This window comes from Eublepharis macularius, chromosome 5 (genome assembly GCF_028583425.1).
Source record: "Eublepharis macularius isolate TG4126 chromosome 5, MPM_Emac_v1.0, whole genome shotgun sequence".
NCBI classification, from domain to species: domain Eukaryota; kingdom Metazoa; phylum Chordata; class Lepidosauria; order Squamata; family Eublepharidae; genus Eublepharis; species Eublepharis macularius.
In genome coordinates, this window is record NC_072794.1 from 86,703,705 (window position 1) to 86,725,170 (window position 21,466).

Here is a 21,466-nt window from a genome sequence, read left to right on the forward strand (position 1 = left end):
ATATGAATAATGGAGATGGGAGGTGGCCGGGGCACTTTCTTTGGGGGGAGGCATAAAATGGCCCCTTGAAGTCCAATCTACATTAAACTCAGGGAGTCGTTAGAGGACAGTTAAGAGTAGAGGTGTGCAGGGATGGGAAGATTCGGTTTTCCTGCTTTGGAACTTTCGAAGCGGGAAACAGAATTGGAAATAAGCGATTTCCAACTGCTTATTGCCCTGGTTCAGTATGATCTGTAAAGATTTGGAGCACACTGAAACTTCCCGCCCCACCGCTTATTTCACCTGATGGGAGGGGGAGGAGAGGGTTCCCTCCTTCCCCTCCCATCAGGTGAAATAAGTGGCAGCAGGACTTACCCTGCTTCAGCTGGCCAGTGGGGGAGGATTCCCCCACCGGCCAGCTGGCATTTAAAGGGCCCTTTCCCTGCTCGAGCAGCAGGGGAAGGGTCCGTAAATGCCAGCTGGCCCGCAGGGAGATTCCCCCTTCCCCCGCGGGCTGGCTGAAGGCAGGAAAGGGCCCTTTAAATTCCATCTGGCCTGCAGGGAGAGCCGAATCCTGAACCCAAATCACACATCTCTTGGAATCACAGAGGAAGGAACCCTCCCTATTTTCTCCCCCAACAATTTGTTGGCTTTTATGCTGAGGTGATTCAAGTGGTTTGACACTTGCTTCACTATGACCTTAGTTGAATAAGTCAATATGGACCAGGAAGATGCAATATCACATGCATATTCCCAAACCCCTTTTGTCACCTATTCCTTTCAATTGTTATGGGGGCTACTTGGCAGCTGTTAGGGGGTACTACCTTCACAGTATAAATGGTAATTTGAAAGGTATTAATTAGGATTAATTATTAGGAGTGAACAAAAGTGTCCTCTCATTCTAATTAGTCCACAGATGCTGATTTCAGCTTCTTTACAGTTGAAAGGATCTTTATGGAAGGTGATGGTGAACTTTGGGGCAAGGAGAAGTAAACATGATTGTATTTCTCCCCTTCCAGCAATTGTTCTTCTCTGCGGGGCTGTATACTAAAGTGAAACAGATAGCAAGCCACTTGCTTCCCTCCTAATGATCACCAAGGAAACTGAAGATTTGTGCCTGTGCCATGCACTCATGCTGCCAGGACATGGTTCTGTTTCTGCCTTACTGGAGGGTTCACCTTCCCCCCACACACAACCTGGATTTTTGAAGTGAATAGGGAGTCCAATATTTTTTGCCTATTTTCAGGAAAGCAAAAAACTTCTTGCTTGTGTGTGGTTCCATTTGCATCAGGACAGAGTCATGAATTTTGCTGGTAGCTGTTAGCCCATGAGGAATGGCGGGGGAGAGGGAAAACATTTTAAAATCCATTTCCTCATCCACTTCTTTGGGATTCTGTAAGTTATCAGGGCTTCAGCAAGCTAGTTCTCCATCTTCCTGGTTCCTGTCCCTCCCGCAGTACTTTAACAGATTCTAAGTTGCTCTTTACATTCTGCGTCTATTAGAGGGTGCTTTCTCCTCATGCTTTGTTTGTTTTTCCTTTTGCTTAATTTACAAAACCATATTTTAATACATATAGGGAGTTGCTACTGCATCAAAATCCCTGTCCAATCTGTAGGTGGCCTGGTTTTACTACTTTCATTACTGGTATCAACCACTCACTCATTTTACTATTAAATATTAAGTAATAAGAATGATAGCATAATTAAGTAATATGTATACATTTGAGTAAAGCTCAGATGCTATTTTCTGTGAACTTATTGTTCAGTAAAGAAAAAAATTAGGGACACTGTAAGGACACCTGTAATCAAATCTCTCCATGGATGTTCCTCATTCTCCTCCGCACCTCCTTTACTTTTGCTCTCCATCTTGTGTGCTTCAGATTAGTGTCATTTGAATTGAACTTTGACATGGCAGGAAACAGTGTTAATTACAGCTTCCAGTGCAGACTGTACACGAGCGGTGTACAGTGGTGTGCTTATTCCAATTTCTTTTATAAAAGCAGGCTTGAAAGATAGTGGAACCCCCCCTCCCAAAAGGTGTGCAGTGTGTTCAGTTGACAGTTAAACAAAATTACCACTGAAACATACCAGGTATTGTTAGGAAAATCTCAGGCGAACAATTTTAAAATAAACTTTTTAAAATTTTTCCATAGCCCCCAACTATAGTATGCAGTATCTGCAAAAGGGATGGCCATTCCAAAAATGATTGCCCAGAGGATTTTAAGAAAATTGATCTGAAGCCACTACCACCAATGACAAGTAGATTTAGAGAAATACTTGATCTAGTTTGTAAAAGGTGTTTTGGTAAGTACAGTTTTGCTGCTGTTCAAATTGTGAATTCTGTTTTAAAATTTAATGATACAGGACTGATACACAGTTATAAACTAAAGGATTCCCCTGCTGAAGGCAATGGGGAAAAGTTACTTTCATGAGATGTTCTAGGTTACAGTAAGATTATCAGGGCAGTGGGTATAGTCCAAAGTGATGAGAAAAGTGGTTTTGATGGTCAAGGATTGTGGATTCTACAGCATTTGCTCAGAGCTTTAAAACTTCCTTAAGAGTTTTGTCTGATAGTTAAAGAGAGAATTTACTTCCTAAATGTAAAATGCCTTTTCTACAAGGATCTAGTGAAGACCTATGGAATAATAAAAGTAACCAATGTTAAAAATGGTTGTATTTGATGATTAGCTAGGTATATGTCTCACTCAGTTTTTTTTGTTTAGATGAATTGTCACCTCCTTTCTTGGAACAACAAAACCGAGAGCAGATTCTGGCAAGTCTGGAAAGGTTTATTCGAAAAGAATACAATGGTATGTAACAGAAAAGTTTTAAAGCATATCTGTTGTTTTCAAAGGTGATATATAAATATTTGATAAGATACATAGTCCATATTTTTGCTATTGTCTAGCCTATGCTTTTCAGCTCTGTTTATTTTTTGTTTAAAATATTTATATCCTATGTGTCCTGGCATGTAGGGTAGATCATAGCAAAGCATCAAATACGCTAAGATCAATACACTGTATTAATATAAAATAATACATTAACAATATATCCATATTGAAATACATAATTTTAAAACATCAGTACAGATATCAGGTGCATCTAAAATTTAATTTTAGAATTAAATCAATAGAATATAAAGAATACAACTATGCAAGTGAAACCTGAGAGAAAGTCACGGGGAAATTTTCTTCTGGCTTCTAACATCCCAGCCACCTTTCTGTCGCCTTTCCTCCCACGACCACCACTTCCCATCTTTTTCCTTCCACACACTCTGTCCCCCCTCAACTCTGGTCCAAAGCCTTCCTGTTGCTCCTCTTTCCTCAGCCACTTCTTCCTCTTTTCCACCAGGAGGAGTTGAGTAATAAGTCTTTACCAGCCAGAGGAGTTGAGTAATAAGTTCTTGATCATGTTTGTTATCGGTGTTGGGGGGAGGAGAGTTGGAAGATGTTGTTGCTGCCTCCCCACAGCTGCCACTGCTTGCCTAACTTCTTTCCCTGCAAGCGCTGAAGCACCAAGTGGGAAAGATCAGAGAAACTAGTGTAGACATTGCTCATCTTCTCTTCATTGTGGGGAAGAACAGAAAAAGCAGCAGTGCCTCCACTTCTTCCTGGCTGTTGGTGTTTGCAATCTTCTGTGGCAGCTGCCTCCAAACACTACCAGCTGGAAGTCTCTTCTGTCTCCCCCACCCCATCTGTTTATAAAGAAAGGAGCACTGCCCTTGCTCACCTTGTCTCTTGCATGCGTGTAGGAAAGAACAAAAAAGGCAGACAATTCTCCTCCATTTTTTTCTGGCCAGTGCTGCTTGCTGCTTTTTGCTGGAAGTCTCCCCCCCACTGCTGAGGTTTGCCGAATGCTTGGCAGCATGGGAGTCTCCCTCCAGTCCCATCCCAAACAAACATTGTGAGCATTAAATTTCCCATTACCCCTTGCTGTCAGTATCTTTTCCTCCCAGCTGTGTCGTCTCCCCCCCCCCCCCCCATCGCTTCCAATACATCTTGGATGGTGGCTGAGATTGCTTAATGGAATATAGTGAGATCTTGCTATTTTTTTATTTTTAAGAATTTTAATTCCTTGCCTTTTAAAAAAAAGTGTTCAGATTTTTCTGCAAACCTGGGGGTTGTCCCAGGTCTGTAAAAAGAAATGTTTTGTCTGAACATGGCCCTGATCCACAGATTTAAGTATTTGAAGATGAGGCAACATTGACAGATATATTGATGATATTCTTGAAGTTTGGCTTTGCATATATATGTGTGCGCGTGCGTGTCTGCATGCATGTTTGTGTGTGTATCCGAAGGTCACTTATGCTAGTAAATGCCTTCTACTCTCTTTGTTGATTCCGCCTTCCCACTGCAGAGCCTCATTTCATTTCCACCAGTGTTCCTCCTGAGGATCCCCGGTCCTCCTGGAGCTGCATTGGGGAACTCAGTGGTTATAGTATGAAGGGGAAAGTTCTGTTAGTGGAGCTTTGCTGGTGTCACTTTAGATCCAAACCGATGCCTTTAATAGCAGGAACACTATTGAATATATTCAGGCTGAAGTGATTTTCAGCCATCAGATGTCAAAGAACATCTATTTTGGAATGGCTCATCCCTTAAGAAGATGTTCTAAATATTCCATGTCCTCAGAGTTAAGAAATTGACATCAAGTTCATAAACTAATGAAAAAAATTAAGCAGAGTGAGATTATTGATTAATTATTAGCTACATTGATCAGTTATTAACTACAGCATGGCACAGTAGTTAGAGTGTTAGACTAGGATCTGGGAGACCCAGGTTTGAGTCTCCACTCTGCCTTGGAGACTTGCTGGGTTACTTTGGAACTGGCACATACTCTCAGCATATCCTACTTCACAGGGTTATTGTGAGGATTAAATGGAGAAGAAGAGAATATTTAAGCCACTTTGAGTCCCCATTGGGACAAAAGGGGGGGGTATACATGAAGTAAATAAATTATAACGAAGTAGTGTTTGTGTGTTTTATATCTTGGAAAAAAAGTCATAACCATTGTGTTTCTTACACTCAGTTTAGTTTGGCCATTGTAAACTCCTGAAGCTCATTATACTGTGGTAAATCTATGATTCTTCAACAGAAATAATTTTTAAGTAACAAGTATGTACATTTTATTTATAATTACATTGCAACATTAAAGGGTTTCTTTGTTCTTTTGGGCATTGGAAATGGTGATGTAGTTTGGTAAATGTAGCAAGACATGTGTCAGTAGCTATGTATATTCTGCACAGATACGGATTTAAATGTTCTTCTGTCTATGAAATCTGCTGAATATTATCCTGACCTCAAATGTAAGTTAACAGTTTTCTGTTGTAAGCAAGTCTAATGGTAGTGCAAAATCTGTGCCACTTATTCTTTTGGTCAGACAAAGCCAGGTTGTGCCTATTTGGCTCTTCAAAGAATGGATTTGGATTCCGAGACAGTGATTTGGATATTTGCATGACACTTGAAGGCCATGAAAATGCAGAGGTAGGACTTCTGTTTTTGAAAATTAATTAAAGGAAGATTTATAATACTATCACAGGTGTATTCAAAGTGCTTGCTTGTATCTGAATTTTTAAAAGAAGGTCTGTGTAAGCAGTAACTTTGACCTTTATTTATTTTATCTAGAAATTAAATTGTAAGGAAATTATTGAAAATTTGGCAAAGGTTCTTAAGAAGCACCCAGGTATGTGTATTGATTTTGTGTTGCATGGCCATTTGATTTATATGACTATTCTGTTATAGGAAGTAGTTTACATGCTGAAACCTTTCCTTCTCAGGTTTAAGAAACATTCTGCCTATAACCACAGCCAAAGTGCCTATAGTAAAATTTGAGCACAGACGAAGCGGCTTAGAAGGAGACATCAGCTTATACAATACACTGGCAAGTAAAGCACTGTTCCTAGTGATGGGTGAAAACTTGTCTGTTCGTGCTAATTTTTTCAAGTTTAAAAGTTGCAAGTAATATTTAAAATGTCTAGGGCAAAGTTGAAATGAAAAAGGGGACTGTGTTTCATAAAACATTAATTAGTTTGTCTTTATTTGTATATAGCCATAAGTCACTATAAAAAGAGGAGGGACTAATAGAAGGGCACAGAGGAACACAGTGTGTATAAATGGTCTATTCATTTGTACTGCAGAAGTTACAAGTATTAGGGGGAAATCAGAAAATCCAGGACCATAAAATAGGGACACTGAAGTTGTAGGTTTATATCAGGTGATCAGTATAACACATTTCCGTTATGTACATTAAATTTTCTTAACAACTTCTAACAGTTTATAAGTTTGCCTAGATCCAACACCAACTCCCCCCCCCCCCCCCAAGTTTTGAACCTTCAAAATACCCAACATCAATATATGTCCAAAAGTGTTGCTTGGAAGCAGAGTTTCATGAAAGCTTTTCTCAACTGGTCGTATAGATCCAGAGGAGTTAGCCATGTTAGTCTGTAGTAGCAAAAATAGAAAAAAGTCCAGTAGCACCTTTAAGACTAACCAACTTTACTATAGCATATGCTTTCGAGAATCACTGTTCTCTTCTTCAGATGCATGGAGGGTAAGAAGAAACTGGTCAGATATATAGGTGGAGAGGGGAAGGGGGAGTAGATGCAATCAGTAGCTTCTGATAATGGGATCAGTTTGCTTCTGATAATGAAATCAGTTACTTCTGATAATGAGATAACCATTCATAGTCTCTATTCAATCCACGCCTGACTGACTCAAATTTACATATGAATTCCAATTCAGCAGTTTCCCCGTTGGATTCTGTTTTTGAAAGGTTTCTGTTGAACTACAGTGACCTTTAAGTCCTTGATGGAATGTCCTGGTAGATTGAAGTGTTCTCCCACTGGTTTCTGGATGTTGCCATTTTTAATGTCAGATTTGTGTCCATTTATTCTTTTGCGCAGAGGTTGGCTGGTTTGTCCAATGTACAGAGCAGATGGACATTGCTGGCACATGAGGGCATATATCACATTGGAGGATGAGCAGCTGTAAGAGCCAGAGATAGTGTAGTTGATGCCATTGGGTCCTGTAATTGTATTTCCAGGGTAGATATGAGGGTAGAGCTGGCATCTGGGTTTGTTGCAGGGTCTGGTACCTGTGCTGGTGACTCTGCTAGCTGATTCATGGTTGTAAGTGAGAAGTCATTTAAGGTTAGGGGGCTGTCTGTAGGCAAGGAGAGGTCTTCCACCCAGGGCTTGTGAGAGAGAGGCATCATTTTCCAGGATGAGTTGTAGATCACTGATGATACGTTGGATGGGTTTGAGCTGGGAACTATAGATAACAACCAGTGGTGTTCTGTTGTTAATTCCTTTAGGTTTGTCCTGGAGTAGGCTGTTTCTGGGTACTAGTCTGGCCCTGTCGATTTGTTTCCTCACTTCATTTGGTGGGTACTGTAGCCCCAAAAATGCTTGTTGTGAATCTCTTAAGTGGGAGTCCCGAACAAGAGCATTGGAGCAGATACGATTGTAATGTAAGGCTTGGCTGTAGACAGTCAACTGAGTGGTATGTTTAGGGTGGTAGCTGGAGGCATGTAGATATGAGTATCGGTTGGTGGGTTTCCAGTATAAGGTGGTATTTATTTGTCCATTATGTAGTTGTACAGTGGTGTCCAGGAAGTATACCTGTTATGTAGAGAGGTCCAGGCTCAGGTTGATAGTAGGGTGAAAGTTGTTAAAGTCCTGATGAAATCTCTCAAGGGCTTCCTTCCCATGGGTCCAAATGATGAAAATGTCATCCAAGAATCTCAAGTACAGGAGTGGTTTCAGTGGATGGTAGCTGAGGAAGCGTTGCTCTAAGTCCGCCATGAATATGTTAGCATATTGTGGTGCCATGCGTGTTCCCATGGCTGTGCCATTAACCTGTAGATTGGGGAATCTTGGGTTACCTGGTTTGGAATATATGGATACAAATCTGACATTAAAAATGGCAACATCCAGAAACCAGTGGGAGAACACTTCAATCTACCAGGACATTCCATCAAGGTCACTGTAGTTCAACAGAAACCTTTCAAAACCAGAATCCAATGGGAAAACTGCTGAATTGGAATTCATATGTAAATTTGAGTCAGTCAGGCTTGGATTGAATAGAGACTATGAATGGTTATCTCATTATCAGAAGTAACTGATTTCATTATCAGAAGCAGAGGCATTATCAGAAGCTACTGATTGCATCTACTCCCCCCTCCCCTCTCCACCAATATATCTGACCAGTTTCTTCTTACCGTCCATGCATCTGAAGAAGAGAACTGTAATTCTCGAAAGCTTATGCTACAGTAAAGTTGGTTAGTCTTAAAGGTGCTGTTGGACTTTTTTCTATTTTTTCTCAACTGAGACAGTTTTTTAAAGTACCTTTGCCACACAGGAATTCAGATGTACAGATGGTACCATTTGAAGAAACAAGACATCTAAATGACTCTTAGATTTAAGTAAGAGTCCTTACCACAGTTGCTGGGTTGAATCCAGTAGAAAAGCTTGCCTGAGGAGTGGGTGGGGCAGATCTTTCCCTACCTTCCCCCTGAAGTCTGCTCTTTGTTCTGAAAATCTGTTCTGAGGGTCTGGAAATCCTCATGAAGAATTACACCACTGTATAGTGGAGCTGAGTGGGGGGGATTAAAAATCTCTTCCTCTTCCACTGGGAACCTTTGCTGGCAAAGGGGAGAAGAGGAGGTGATTTCACACATTTCTCCCTCACTGTAGCCTCCCATACTGGGATTTGTTTTATTCACTAGGGCCCCTGACCTTCAGAGGGGACTATCGGGACAAATGGTCAGCTGCAGGGAAAGGTCCAGAAGAGATTTGATCAGCTAATTCTTTCTGCAGGCTTTTTAGCTGCATCCAATCCGTGTATCATTTATTAGCACCTTCACACTTGACTGTAGTCAGTGTATCAGCAAGCTGATCATATTCTACCATTAAATAATTCCTTCAAATTGCAGTATGGTGCAGTTTTTAAAAGCTTGACTGAAATGAAAAAGAGCTACCATTTTCATGCCATTTGAATAAATGTTGGCCAAAATACTTAGCCTTACTTTCTCTTCTTATTAGGAGGACAGTTATGAAGGTGCAGAAACAACTGTGGTCTTTCCTTCAGAATGTGTTCCACCTATAAATAACTTTACAGTCACCTTGTATATTTGCATCTGATTGTATTTTGAACTATGCTATCTTGTGACTAGAGATGGGCATGAACCGCATTACGAACTTCAAAAACCCACGAAAATGGCAATCGCGCGATCGTGATCCGGCGGTTTGTTATCGGCCATGGCCAACGAATCAGCGGTTGGTAAAAGCCTGGTTCGGTGCGTTTGGCCGCGGTTCGGGAAGCCAGACACTCAGGCGCCAGCAATCATTTCATGAGCTGGTGGCCCTCTGTCTCCCCCCAACGGATGTTATGCTGGCCGAGGACAGAGACCACAGGCTCAGGTGGTGCCTCTTCAGGTGCCAGGTCAGGGCCGTTGATGACAGGTGCTTTGGGTCATTGCCCCTGTGCACCAGGCCCTCATACACACAGCACCGCACCATGCGGGGGTCAGTAGGAAGGGACCGAAAGTGCCTCCAAACATTGAGGTTGAACCGTGGCCCACTAACGGTTCCAGGGGAGGGAGGACGAAGGTTTGCTGCTGGATGTGCCACGGAGCTGGCAATGGAAGACGGAGTGATGGGTGGACTGCAGGCAGGGACAGCACTACTGGTAGTTTGGGATGGGGATGGGCTGGATGATTCCTCAAACCCCAACCATTCCTCCAAGGATCCCTCAGCCTCCTCCTCCCCCAAAATTTTCAGGAGTTCCTCTTCTGCCACCGACAAGACCTCTTCGGCCTCCTCCACAGCCGCAACTGGTGATTTTGGGGGAGCGGGAGTCTCTGCTGCTCCAGAGTCCTGCACAGCACTGTTTCCCATGTTGCAACTGGGACAATCTCTGCACTTCCCCCCACGACCACTCTTGTCCCCCACCCGAAGCCTCATAGTGCCAGCAAACAACAATTGAGGAGAAGAAAGGAGATGACACTGTGAGCCCTCAGCCAAGGTGCCCACCGAACTTTGCCCCAGGGCCTGGCAGCAGCCCTGGCACCAGAGGGAGGGACAGACTAGAGCCCTAGCCCACCACTCCCACAGACCTGAACAGATCAGGCACTAATGTGAGCCCTCAGCCGAGGTACCCACCGAGCTTGGCCCCAGGGCCTGGCAGCAGCCCTGGCACCAGAGGACATCCTTTCCGCGAAGGCAGGAAGGTGTGGTGCTGCCAGCTGATGCCGCTTTTGGGCACGAGGAACAGCTATGCTGCTGTTGCCGATGTGAAAGTGGCACCGTATGGTACCCCCCTTTCCATGGCACCTGGTGTCCCCTCTAAGCAGGGGGGAATGGGTCCCTCCCACCCTTTCCACGAAGGCAGGAAGTTGGGTGCTGTCTGCTGCCGCTGCTTTGGACCCCAAGGGGCAGCTCAGAAGCTTTTACTGAGCTTGACAGGTTTGAGCTGCATGGTGCACCCCTATCCACGTGTACCTTTTGTCATCTCTGTGCATGGGGGGTACGGGACCCACGACCAGTCACGTGTCCTTTCCGCGAAGGCAGGAAGGTGGTTGAGGTCTGCCGCTGCTGCTTTTGGGCACGAGGGGCAGCTCAGGAGCTGTAGCTGGTGTTAGTGTGGCGCCGCACGGTACCCCCCCTTTCCATGGGCACCTGCTGCCCCCTCTGAGCAGGGGGGAATGGGTCCCTCGCCCTCACACCCTTTCCGTGAAGGCCAGATGGTGGGTGCTGTATGATGCTTCAGCTTTGGGCCATGAGGGACAGATCAACTGCTGTTGCTCATAAAATTGCACATCACGGTGGCCCCTGCCAACAGCAGTGGCAGTCCCCTCTGGGCATGGGTGAATGGGTAATGCTGCCACGACCAGTCACATCCTTTCCGCAAAGGCAGGAAGGTGAGTGATGCTGGTGACAGCCTCCACTGTGACACAGGGGGAGCGGACAAGCCACAGCAGTCTGCGCACTCCTTCAGGGTGGATGTAGGATCCCTCTGTCCCGGTCCTGCTGCGCAATGCGGACCGGAAGCCTCGGGCTCGGCCCTCCTCTCCCACACAAGTACACCGTCCCTCTTCTCACCTCGCTTTCTGCGGAACACTGAGTCCCCCTCCCAATGACCTCTCCGGTCCTGTCCTATTCCATCCTTTCCACAAAAGCAAGAAGGTGGTTGATGCTGGCTGCTGCTGCAAAGTTCCTTAGTGGGATCCTCGGAGGAGGCCTCGCGGCTGTTAGGATCTTCTGACTTCACAGACCCTCTTTCGACCTGTCCCTCTCTGGAGCACTCTGACCCCTCCAAACGACATCTCCTCTCCCTCCCATCCTTCCATGGGGGGTGCCATCGGCGAGCGGACAGACCCCCTGCCCTCTAAAGGGGAGGTGGCTCATTGCTGGTTCCCCGTGGTAGCTAGGCCCAGCGGCCGCCGTCATCACCCTTCTTCCGGCCTGTGCTGGGAATACCAGTGCGCTCCACTTTGGACTGGCGGTTGCAGGGGGATCTTCCCACTTACCCCCACATGACAGGTCCTCTCCCTCCCATCCTTTCTGGCAAGGCAGGAAGGTAGGTACTGTCAGCTGCCACCACAGAGTAGCTCAGTGGGAGCTTCGGAGGAGGCCTCGCAGCTGTTGGTGGATCTTCCTACTTCCCCTCCAAATGACATCTCTCCCTCCTGTCCTTTCCGGCAAGGCAGGAAAGTGGGTGCTGTCAGCTGCTGCCGCACTGTTCCTCAGTGGGACCCTCGGGTGAGGACCCTCGCTTGCTGGGGGATCAGGCCCCCGTTCGAATGAATTGTCCTCTCCCACCCATGCTGGGAATACCAGCGCGTTCTTCTTTGGCCTGTCGGGCGGGCACATGGGGGGTGCTGCTGGCGAGCGGCCAGACCCCCCACCCCCTAAAGGGGAGGTGGCTTGTTGCCACCTCCCCATGGCCGCCATCAATACCCACCTTCTGTACACTGGGCCAACGTCAACCGGTGGTTCTAATTGTGTTGAGTGGGAGTTTCCTGGGGCCTTGGTTTGGAGAGGGTATAACTCCAAGATCCCTTTTGCAATCTTGTCCAAACTTGGTTGATGGCTGTAGGAGAGGCTGCAAAAGACTCCCCGGGAATATGGCCTCTGTAAGTGCCACGGGGGCCATTCCGCGCCCAGTGAACCGCGAACCGGTTTGGTAACGGGAAATGATTGTTGCGGTTTGCGATCTCGGGATCGTTGTTGGCACCGAACCGCAAATCGCTGGTTCATTAATTTTTTTGGGTTCGCGCCCATGTCTACTTGTGACCATCCTCAAATTTTGTTATGTAAATGTGCATAGATTTTTGTTGGGTAGTACTTCATAAATTGGATTGCAAATGATAATGTATTGAACTCCAGTTTGGTATCTAAATTCTTGACTTGGTTTTTAGGCACAGCACAACACAAGAATGCTTGCAACCTATGCAGCCATTGATCCAAGAGTGCAATACTTGGGATACACAATGAAAGTTTTTGCAAAGGTAATCTATAACAAGTATAACTTTAGTGTATAGGTTGATGTGCTAGGTGATTCCTGTTCCAAGTAATTGATCATGTTGTTTTGAAAATGATACACTGAACTTGTGGGCGTTCAGCTCCTTTCCTTTCCATATAAATCCAGAGAGGCTGTAGAAATATTACATCAGTATGTTGTGAGGAGTGAGAGTAAATAAATTGAAGTTTAATCCAGACAAGTGAGAAAGGTTGTAGTTGAAAGTAAAATTAATACAGAAACAGGCAACCAGCCTGTTCTAGATACTTCTGAATGTTTGAGAAAGTTTTGGGGGGAGCGGTTACAAATGATCAACACAAAGTCTTGCAAGTCCAATTCCAATATTTTCTTACCTGGTTTTATGGAACTGTTTCTCACTTCCTCTTCTGTTTGCAACGGTAATGGGTTGGATCCCATTACTGATTTTTGGTAGTCACTGATTTTTGTGGCTTTTTCTCCTCCCAGCAGTTTTCCCAAGCCCAGAAAAATTTATTCAATAATTGTGGGACCACATGGAGTAATAGCTATGCAGACCGAGAGGCCGCAGCCTGGAGGGGAAGGGGGTGAAATTTCAGATACATATCTGAAGAACAGAGCTTTAACACTCGAAAGCTCATACCCTGAATATTTTGTTGGTCTCTAAGGTGCCACTGGACTCAAATCCTGCCATAAAATTAAGGTTTCATAATCATTATTGGCATTTGGATGTCTGTATGATGGAAGACTTAAAGTGAATGCAGTGATTGAATTTTTACACACTTCTCATACTGTATACCAAGATTGCTTTCTTGCTAGTCTAAAATTGCTAGTCCCTAGGTCTTCTGATTATAGCCCTACGAAGAGTTTATATGTGGATCTGTGAACATGTCAAGAAGCAGTATTGTTAGCTGTCTTTTTAGCAAGAAGTTTATTTTGGCTTTTAGTACTATGGAATAACAGAAGGTATTTGTGTAATTTCAGGGTACATGTTAGTGAGTCATTAATCAAAATAAAATTTATAAGGGCCAAGATGCAAAATTCTACTTTAGGTATGGACTTTAGGCCCAAGGACTTTGTGCTCAACCATAAGGATTTTTTTAAAAAAAAAACTTGGAAGAACTCCTGTAATGTGTTACAAATGACTTTTGAACTGCTTATTAGTTTCAAAAGGTGTTGCTGTGCAGCCTAAGACAGTCAGTATGGTATAGTGGTCCTAATATTGAACTACCACTGAGTAGATAAAAGTTCAGACCCCTACTTGGCCATGAAGCTCACATTCAGCCTAAACTAACACGCAGGATTGTTGCAAAGATATAAAATGGGAGATAGGGGAGAACCTGAACATGGGGTAAAAATGTATAAACTGAAACAATAAAATGGGCAACTACTATTTAAGTAATGCATGCAGAAATAGTTGCACAATTATTTGGATCTGCACCTATATTCAGTATTTCTCGTGAATAAGAGCTTTCAATGATAAATTGTCTTTGAGTGCATTTGACTTTAGTTATTGCTTTAGCATATACCAAAGGCTAAAAATATAATATTCAGATTTGGCAGTATCACAAAGCCCAATTTGTTATTTAACAAATAATAATTGATTTATGAAATCAGTAATATTTGTTCAATGTCATAAATATCAGAACTAAATTTTGTGTTCAGTTTTAATCTGTATTTTGTTGACCAGCGCTGTGATATTGGAGATGCTTCCAGAGGGAGTCTTTCTTCATATGCCTATATCCTTATGGTATTATATTTCCTACAACAGAGAAACCCACCAGTTATCCCAGTTCTTCAAGAGGTATGCTATCAGGAAAAGGCATGAAGGATGATAGTTTTGAGAATTCTGTTTTTTCTCAGTGTTGGTGTTAGAGCTGTTGATGTAACAAATGTGTCTTTCCCTAGCTACTAGGACTCAGCTTTGTGAATGTGAGCCCCCTTACTGCTGGAATTGATGTGCATCTTGTGTGTAGTTTTAAATCATTGCAGCAAAAAACAATTCCTTACAGGCTTTTTGCTGAACATATAAGTGAACATAATAGTAAACTGTTTTGAATTTGTTTTTCCTTAACCAAATTGCATTATCTGAAATTCAGACAAAATTTTAATACAGATTTCCTTTTGAGCAAATGTAGACTGCATTGTGCTTACCTATAAGTAGAGATGGGCATGAACAGGAAAAAAACCCGAACCATGTGGTTTGTGGTTCGTCAAATTTCACGAACCACTAACTTTCACAAACCTGACCCTGGTTCGCGAACCGGTTCGTTTGGTGCGTTGAAAGTCACATCCAGGTCAGAAAACCATCACTTCCGGGTCAGCAGAAGGTCTGCAGAAAGTCCATCCCCTGTTGCCTAGGAAACTGATTGATTGGCACCAGGCTGTCTGCAGTCACGAACCAAAAACCGAATCAAACAAACCAGCCTAAAAGTTCATGGCAGTTCGTCAGAAATGGGATCTGATGAACCACGGTTCGCGAACCACGAACCAGCCTGGTTTGTGCTTAATTTTGGTTTGTATTTCGGTTCGTGCCCATCTCTACCTATAAGTAACCACAGCTATAACCAGTCTCAACCTCAACCCCAGCAAATGCACGTATCTGATATGAAGGATCAGGACTTCCAAGTCAAAGTATGTGGCTTTTCTGGCAGGCTAGAGCCCAGCATCTTTTTTAATAACAAGTAATTGCTGATGTTGTGCAGGTCGACTCAGTTGTGGCTTTAGTGACTTTTAGAAAAGGTTGTTTCTTATACTGTATCTGTTCAGTTCTTTTCCTTTTTAAAAAACTTTATTCTTCATGGTGTTTTAGATATTTGATGGACAACAGATCCCCCAGAGAATGGTTGATGGGTGGAATGCTTTCTTCTTTGATGATACTGAAGAACTGGTAATGTTCTGATTCTGGAATAGACCATGAATTCTTAGGTCTAGATTTATTATACCAAATGATACATAGCAGGATTTGAGTCCAGTGGCACCTTAGAAACCAACTAGATTTTCAGGGTATAAGCTTTTGCGAGGCAAAGCATCTTTCTTTGGATACATGAAGAATACCTGATGGTATCTGAGGAAGAGAACTTTTACTCTGGAAAGCTTATATCCTGAAAAGCTTGTTGGTCTCTAAGGTGCCATTGGACTCAAATCCTTCTGTTTTACTGCAGACCAACACGGCTACTTAGCTGAAAAAATGCTACATAGATATACTAATAGTTATTTATGAAGCAACACTGATATTACATTGCAGAAATGAAAAAACTCATTCACAGTATTTTGAGCAAAGGAAGGGAGAATAAAAAAACAACTTTCCGAGAGAGCAAATGTGGATAGAGTTATAGAAAGAACTTCTAATAAACATAGAATCATAAATAAATAATTGCAAATTATATATCTAATTCTTAAGTGGCCCCCAACCCATGCGAATTCTTAAATATAAGAATCCAGACCACTTCAGAAGCAAGCAGATGTTTCTGCAAATGTGAGGCACCTCCAAGGCATGTAACGAATCTTAAAAGCCAAAAGAAGTACATTGGGGCATTTAAAATCTCCCCCAAAGCTAAACAGTTAAGCATTATGCGCACATGCTCTCTTACTCACCCTTTATCTCCATTGCCCAGAACTGTGGCATGGAGAGCCCCACTGGCCATGGGCAGCAGGCCACAGTAGGTGGTAAAGAATGGGGGAGGTGACTCCCTGGAATCCCTACGAAATTCATTGCCCTCCCAAAACAGGATGCCTTTTTCTTTAGCCGATTTTAAACATTGTCTTGAGACCCTGATCCAATGCAGATGTGCAGCACTCAAGCAACAACAGATTCCTGCCCCCCCACACCTTTTAAAGTGATGAAACAGTTTGAGGGGGGCTGTTTGGGAGGAAATAAACAAATGTGGAGGAAACAAAATTGGTTGCTGCCAGTGTGCTGCACTTCCATGGTGGATCAGGGCCTTGCAGCAATTTTAAAACTGCAAAAATTTACCATAAAATGTTGTTGCCAGCCAAAGTAGCAGATGGAGGCAGCGTCACAGACCTGGAACTGGGCCTCGCATCACCCTTGCCTCGCCATTGCCAACAGTGCCCCAGATATAGACACCTGAATGTAAGGAAGACTGGGGCATGAAGATACAACTGCTGGGGGACTGCAAGGGAAAAGACGAAAGAAGAGAATAGACAAGGGGGTTAATGGGGAGATGAGATAGAATGGGATGGGAAGAGGGTGCTGATGGGAGTGTAGCTCCCTATAACCCACTTCACAAGCACAATTTTCATACTGCTTATTTCTTGTAAAATCTATTCTTAACATTTTGGAAATGGTCACATGGAAAAACTCCTGTGTTTCCCTCTATGCGTAGCAAATCTTTAGCTTTTGTAGACCTCTCTTTGAAACATTCAGATGATATGTTGAGTGAATTTACAAGTGCTTTAGGAGTACGTGACCACAATTCCTCATAAAGATTATATAATTTATGGGCAAGCATGGGGAAAAAGTGCCTCTTGATACTGGGGATGGAACATGCATTGTTTATGATAAGAGCCCCCAACTGAACTACAGATGATCTCAACCATGTAAAAGCCATACAGTTTGTAAACAGTGTGAGATACTCAAAAGGAAGCCAAGTAACAAACTTCTCCTGTGCCTCCTTCCTATTGCCGCCTACCTTACATCCACCCACCCATAACTTCAGTACTGCTTCAGATGCCCGTCCTAAGGACTTGTTGCTAAGTTAGGGCCACACTGCTATTTCTTGAAATGGTGGCATTGCCTGCTTGCTGCCTCATTTCTTCGTTTATAGCATCCAAAGATTAATGGCTTGTTAAAACTAGAGGTGAGAGAGAGTATGTACAAGCATCACTGCCAGACTGCTGTACTGTATGTTTTATTTTATTCAAATTATAGGACATAGCTACCACAGCTGCAAGACTTTTCCATTTAAAAACCTTATGATTGCTTGCAAATCCAGTCAGCCTATAGTGCAAAAAGGAAGCCTTGTAACATAATTTAGATGGAGTTCCACTTTTAAACATCAATGTTTCCTTTAGCCAGGGAATTACCTGTCTAAGAACTGGGGACAGAAGAAGGAAGACAGGAAGATGCCCTTATCTGGAGCCTACCCAGATAGAGCATTTCCTGTTATTGTGTGTCAGCTTACATTATGAAAACTTTGCTTCACAAAAGAGTCACATATCATTCCAAAGTATTATGTTCAGACAAAACTGCTTTTGTTAATTTAGTCTGCTCTAAATTTTATACAGAAAAAACGTTTACCTTCTCTTGGGAAAAACACAGAATCATTGGGAGAACTCTGGTTAGGGTTACTGCGATTTTACACTGAAGAGTTTGACTTCAAGGAATATGTCATTAGCATTCGGCAGAAAAAGCTGTTAACCACCTTTGAAAAACAGTGGACATCCAAATGCATTGCTATTGAAGGTACTTATGGAATGTTAGTTATCAATTGAAAGAATACAACCTTCAGAGGAACTTTTTCACTAATGTAGGATGTTTATATGCATTACAATCTTAACTCAGTGAGAATTGACTTGTGTATTCCCACTGATAGAATTCAGTAATAGGAAACATGGCATATTCAGTAATTATTTCTGAACCAGTATAAAGCTCACCAAGTCCCTTAATTAGATCCAAAGAATAGTGAGCAAAAGAAAAAAACATCAGCTGGCACTGTTTCACAAATACTTGTGCAAGGATTCACCCATGAAAAGTGGCTTTCACATCAGTTCTCATGCTTCTGCTTATGCTCAAAGTCTTGTGTGAGCAGAACATCAATTTTGAATTTTGTTAGGCTTTTTTGTATGGTCTTGTTAGTGCAAGATGTAAAACGCTCTCTTTATAAGTGGAAATTACCTTCTGCATGCCGAAGGGCACCTTTTAACCCATAATATTTATTCTTAACTATTAATTTTTCTTTTGTTAAAAGTAAAGATGAATGTATGAAGGCACTATAAACCTAGAAATTAATAATTCCATCAGTGAGAAAATTATAGTGCTAGCAGTATTCTTTACCTACTCTTTTATTCCATTTGCTCAGATCCTTTTGACTTGAATCATAACCTGGGTGCAGGAGTTTCCAGAAAAAGTAAGACTTAAAAAAAAAACCCTTAATATTCAAAATGGAATTTCTAAAGCAACAGGAATTACTTAGTCGTGTTATTCTTTTCTTTCACAGTGACCAATTTCATAATGAAAGCATTAATCAATGGGAGAAAACTATTTGGTACCCCTTTCTATCCAGTACTGGGAAGAGAAGCTGTAAGTCCTCCCATTTTTGAATATTACACTTTTTGCTGTTGTCAAAAAAATAGCAGGTATTTTATTGCAGTTTCATTGGATCTTTCAAATACATGCAGATGAATTTGTTAAACTTAACAGATGTATTATAGCATAGTTTTTGTGAGATAGAGCTCACTTCATCATCAGACACATGAAATGCATCTGTGTATACTCATGAGGGAGTGGGATTGTGAACGGTCTGTGATGTACAAGTTATATAATCTGACATTGCTGTGTAAAGCTCAAATGTTTAAAAGATAAGCACAGTGACAATTTATTTTGGGTCAGTTCAATTTAATGCATTTAATTATCTTTAAGGGTGTTAGTTCTTTTACGCTGAAAATATATTACTTATGTTTTAATCTGAATTAAAACATTAATAAAATTTGTCATAGAAGTATCTGTGTGTGCATGCGCGGGCATACATAAACTGATGGGAGGACGTGGGTACTCTTGTTTGTATAGGTATGTGCCTATTGCTGTTTCTCAAGGTTTACATTCCATATATGTAAAGCATATGTGCAATTGTTGATTATTCCTGAATTCAATTTGTGAATTCAAAGGATATAGTTTTAAGTGTAGACTCAGTTAAAAACCACATGTGCTCATGTACACAATTGTAGGCTGGTACTTAGCAGGTTAGAGCAAAATAATGTACTTCTCAATACTCCATCCTTTTTGCAAAGTATGTGGTCTTCCATAGTCATGGCTGTTGGCCATCATATTTCTCATGCATGTAAAACCTCTCTGTTTGAAAGCTTGCAAATTTGCATTGTCTTCGATGGCTATATTGTCCATTTGTTGGCTTGGATCCACTAGAGCATTTGCAGGGATGGAAGGATTTCTGCACATGGAACATGACTTTCCCACCTTCCCCAGACCCAAAATACTGTTCTTGGGGATTTCCAGGATCCAAGTCATAGTTTCACAATTTTGCATTCCTGCAAAAATAATCCTTCAAATGCTATTAACTTGCCTTTATTGCAAATGTGTGCTGAATGAACGTAACATTTGATATATAATTTTGAATTTTTAGTTGTCCCATAATGCAAGTGATTAGCATATCTTGTTACTTCTGATATGCCTCTGCTTTCTCCCATTCCCTCTTTGTAGAATGATGAAAGGAAGCTTTTGTAGAGTAATAATGTACCTTTTCCTCTTAGGAATACTTTTTCAACTCAAAGGTATTAACTGATGGAGAACTGGCACCCAATGACAGATGCTGCCGTGTCTGTGGCAAAATTGGTCACTACATGAAAGACTGCCCAAAGCGGAGGAGGTTGGGAAAATATGCACACCTGTTATTTAAAACTGTTTTATGAGGAATATAAATGAGGAGTATATTTTGATGAGTAAAGCTGGGCTTCAAGTCTTTGCTTCTTATTTTCATACTTGTTTTGTTTGCCTCAAACAACGCATCCCATCCTCTCAACTGTTCCTTTTGACATAATTAGTTTAAAGTCACATGTTGAGTTCCTTCCCTGAAACCTCTTTTTTCCTGACTATAGGAGGTGGCATAAAGCATTGCCCAAACACTGTAGCTGAAATTATACTTGCTGAATTTACTCATGCTGTGTAATTTTAATACGCTTTCCTGAATAACACAATAGGTTCCCCTTCCTTGAAGGATAAATGTAGAGAGGAGATTCAGAAAATATAAGCAAGTTCCATCTGTTGCATCATTTCAGGAAACTTTTTCTTGTCACTTCAGCTCTGATTTCCTCTTTTCAACATTTCAGTCCTCAGTTGCCTCTCAGACAAAGGAGTACAACTTGATTCAAAACTGATGTTGTGTTTATAATGCCTCCTGAATCTTGTAGGCTTAAGTTGTATCTAGTACATCTCATATTTTCCTGATTTCGCTTATATGTCTTCTTTCTGCTGCCTTTTTTAGTATCACAGTTACACATTTTCAGTGCATTTCAAAATATTATTTAGAACTTTTTCTCATTTAGGTTGAAGAAGAAGGAAAATGAGAGAGAAGATGAAAAAGAAGTAAAGGAGGAAGACAGAGAGACTAGAGAAAAGAGGTGCTTTATCTGTGGTGATATTGGACATGTTAGAAGGGATTGTCCTGAATTCAAACAAACAAGACAAAGAAGCAATGGTGTTGCAGGTAAAACAGAATCTCCACCCCCATTTTGCATTCTAATGTATCTCATTTTTATTTAGAAAATACTGTGATTGTTACCTATTTTCAGTATAATATGCTTTCTTTTTTATGTGGTCTTGTCTGTGAATTAGGTTTTCTGGATAATTATATGGGGGGCGGTCAAAAATTTGCACTATAAAATCTTGTCACAGGAACCAAAGCTTACATATTGGATATCCTCCTCTCCTAATTTTGCATGATTATTCTGATTTTTATTTATTTTTAGTTCTTTATAGTCAGTCTTTCTCACTGAGACAAGGTAGATTACTCAGTGTAATTCAATACAATCACCAGCTGGGGAATTCAGTAAACAATACAATAGATTGTAGACTGCAGAAATTTGAAAACAAGCAGAAATCTCTTGGAGCTGAAACAATGTTAACCAAAACACAAGCAATTTAAGATGACATAGTTAACAACGACAGTGCACAGTAATAGTAAAGTCTCTGTCATTTATCAAAACATCTCTTTAAACTATTTCCTTACAGCACAGTCCTAATACTTGTATAAGAAAGCTGCCCTGAATAATTTGGTTTTGCACACTTTGTGGAAAGCCAG

At 41.9% G+C, this 21,466-nt stretch overlaps 1 protein-coding gene across 4 annotated transcripts in view; it reads left to right on the plus strand.

Annotated features, from left to right (window-relative positions):
• TUT4 (terminal uridylyl transferase 4) overlaps positions 1-21,466 on the plus strand; it is an 81,495-nt gene that overhangs the window by 48,630 nt on the left and 11,399 nt on the right. For all 4 annotated transcript variants that reach the window (XM_054980056.1, XM_054980055.1, XM_054980057.1 and 1 more), the window contains 13 exons: positions 2,133-2,283; positions 2,703-2,789; positions 5,356-5,459; positions 5,601-5,658; positions 5,753-5,856; positions 12,394-12,483; positions 14,161-14,274; positions 15,283-15,360; positions 17,721-17,898; positions 18,515-18,562; positions 18,653-18,735; positions 19,920-20,035; positions 20,712-20,872. In XM_054980056.1, the coding sequence (XP_054836031.1) occupies positions 2,133-2,283; positions 2,703-2,789; positions 5,356-5,459; positions 5,601-5,658; positions 5,753-5,856; positions 12,394-12,483; positions 14,161-14,274; positions 15,283-15,360; positions 17,721-17,898; positions 18,515-18,562; positions 18,653-18,735; positions 19,920-20,035; positions 20,712-20,872 (1,372 nt within the window). The remainder of the gene's footprint in view (positions 1-2,132; positions 2,284-2,702; positions 2,790-5,355; positions 5,460-5,600; positions 5,659-5,752; positions 5,857-12,393; positions 12,484-14,160; positions 14,275-15,282; positions 15,361-17,720; positions 17,899-18,514; positions 18,563-18,652; positions 18,736-19,919; positions 20,036-20,711; positions 20,873-21,466) is intronic.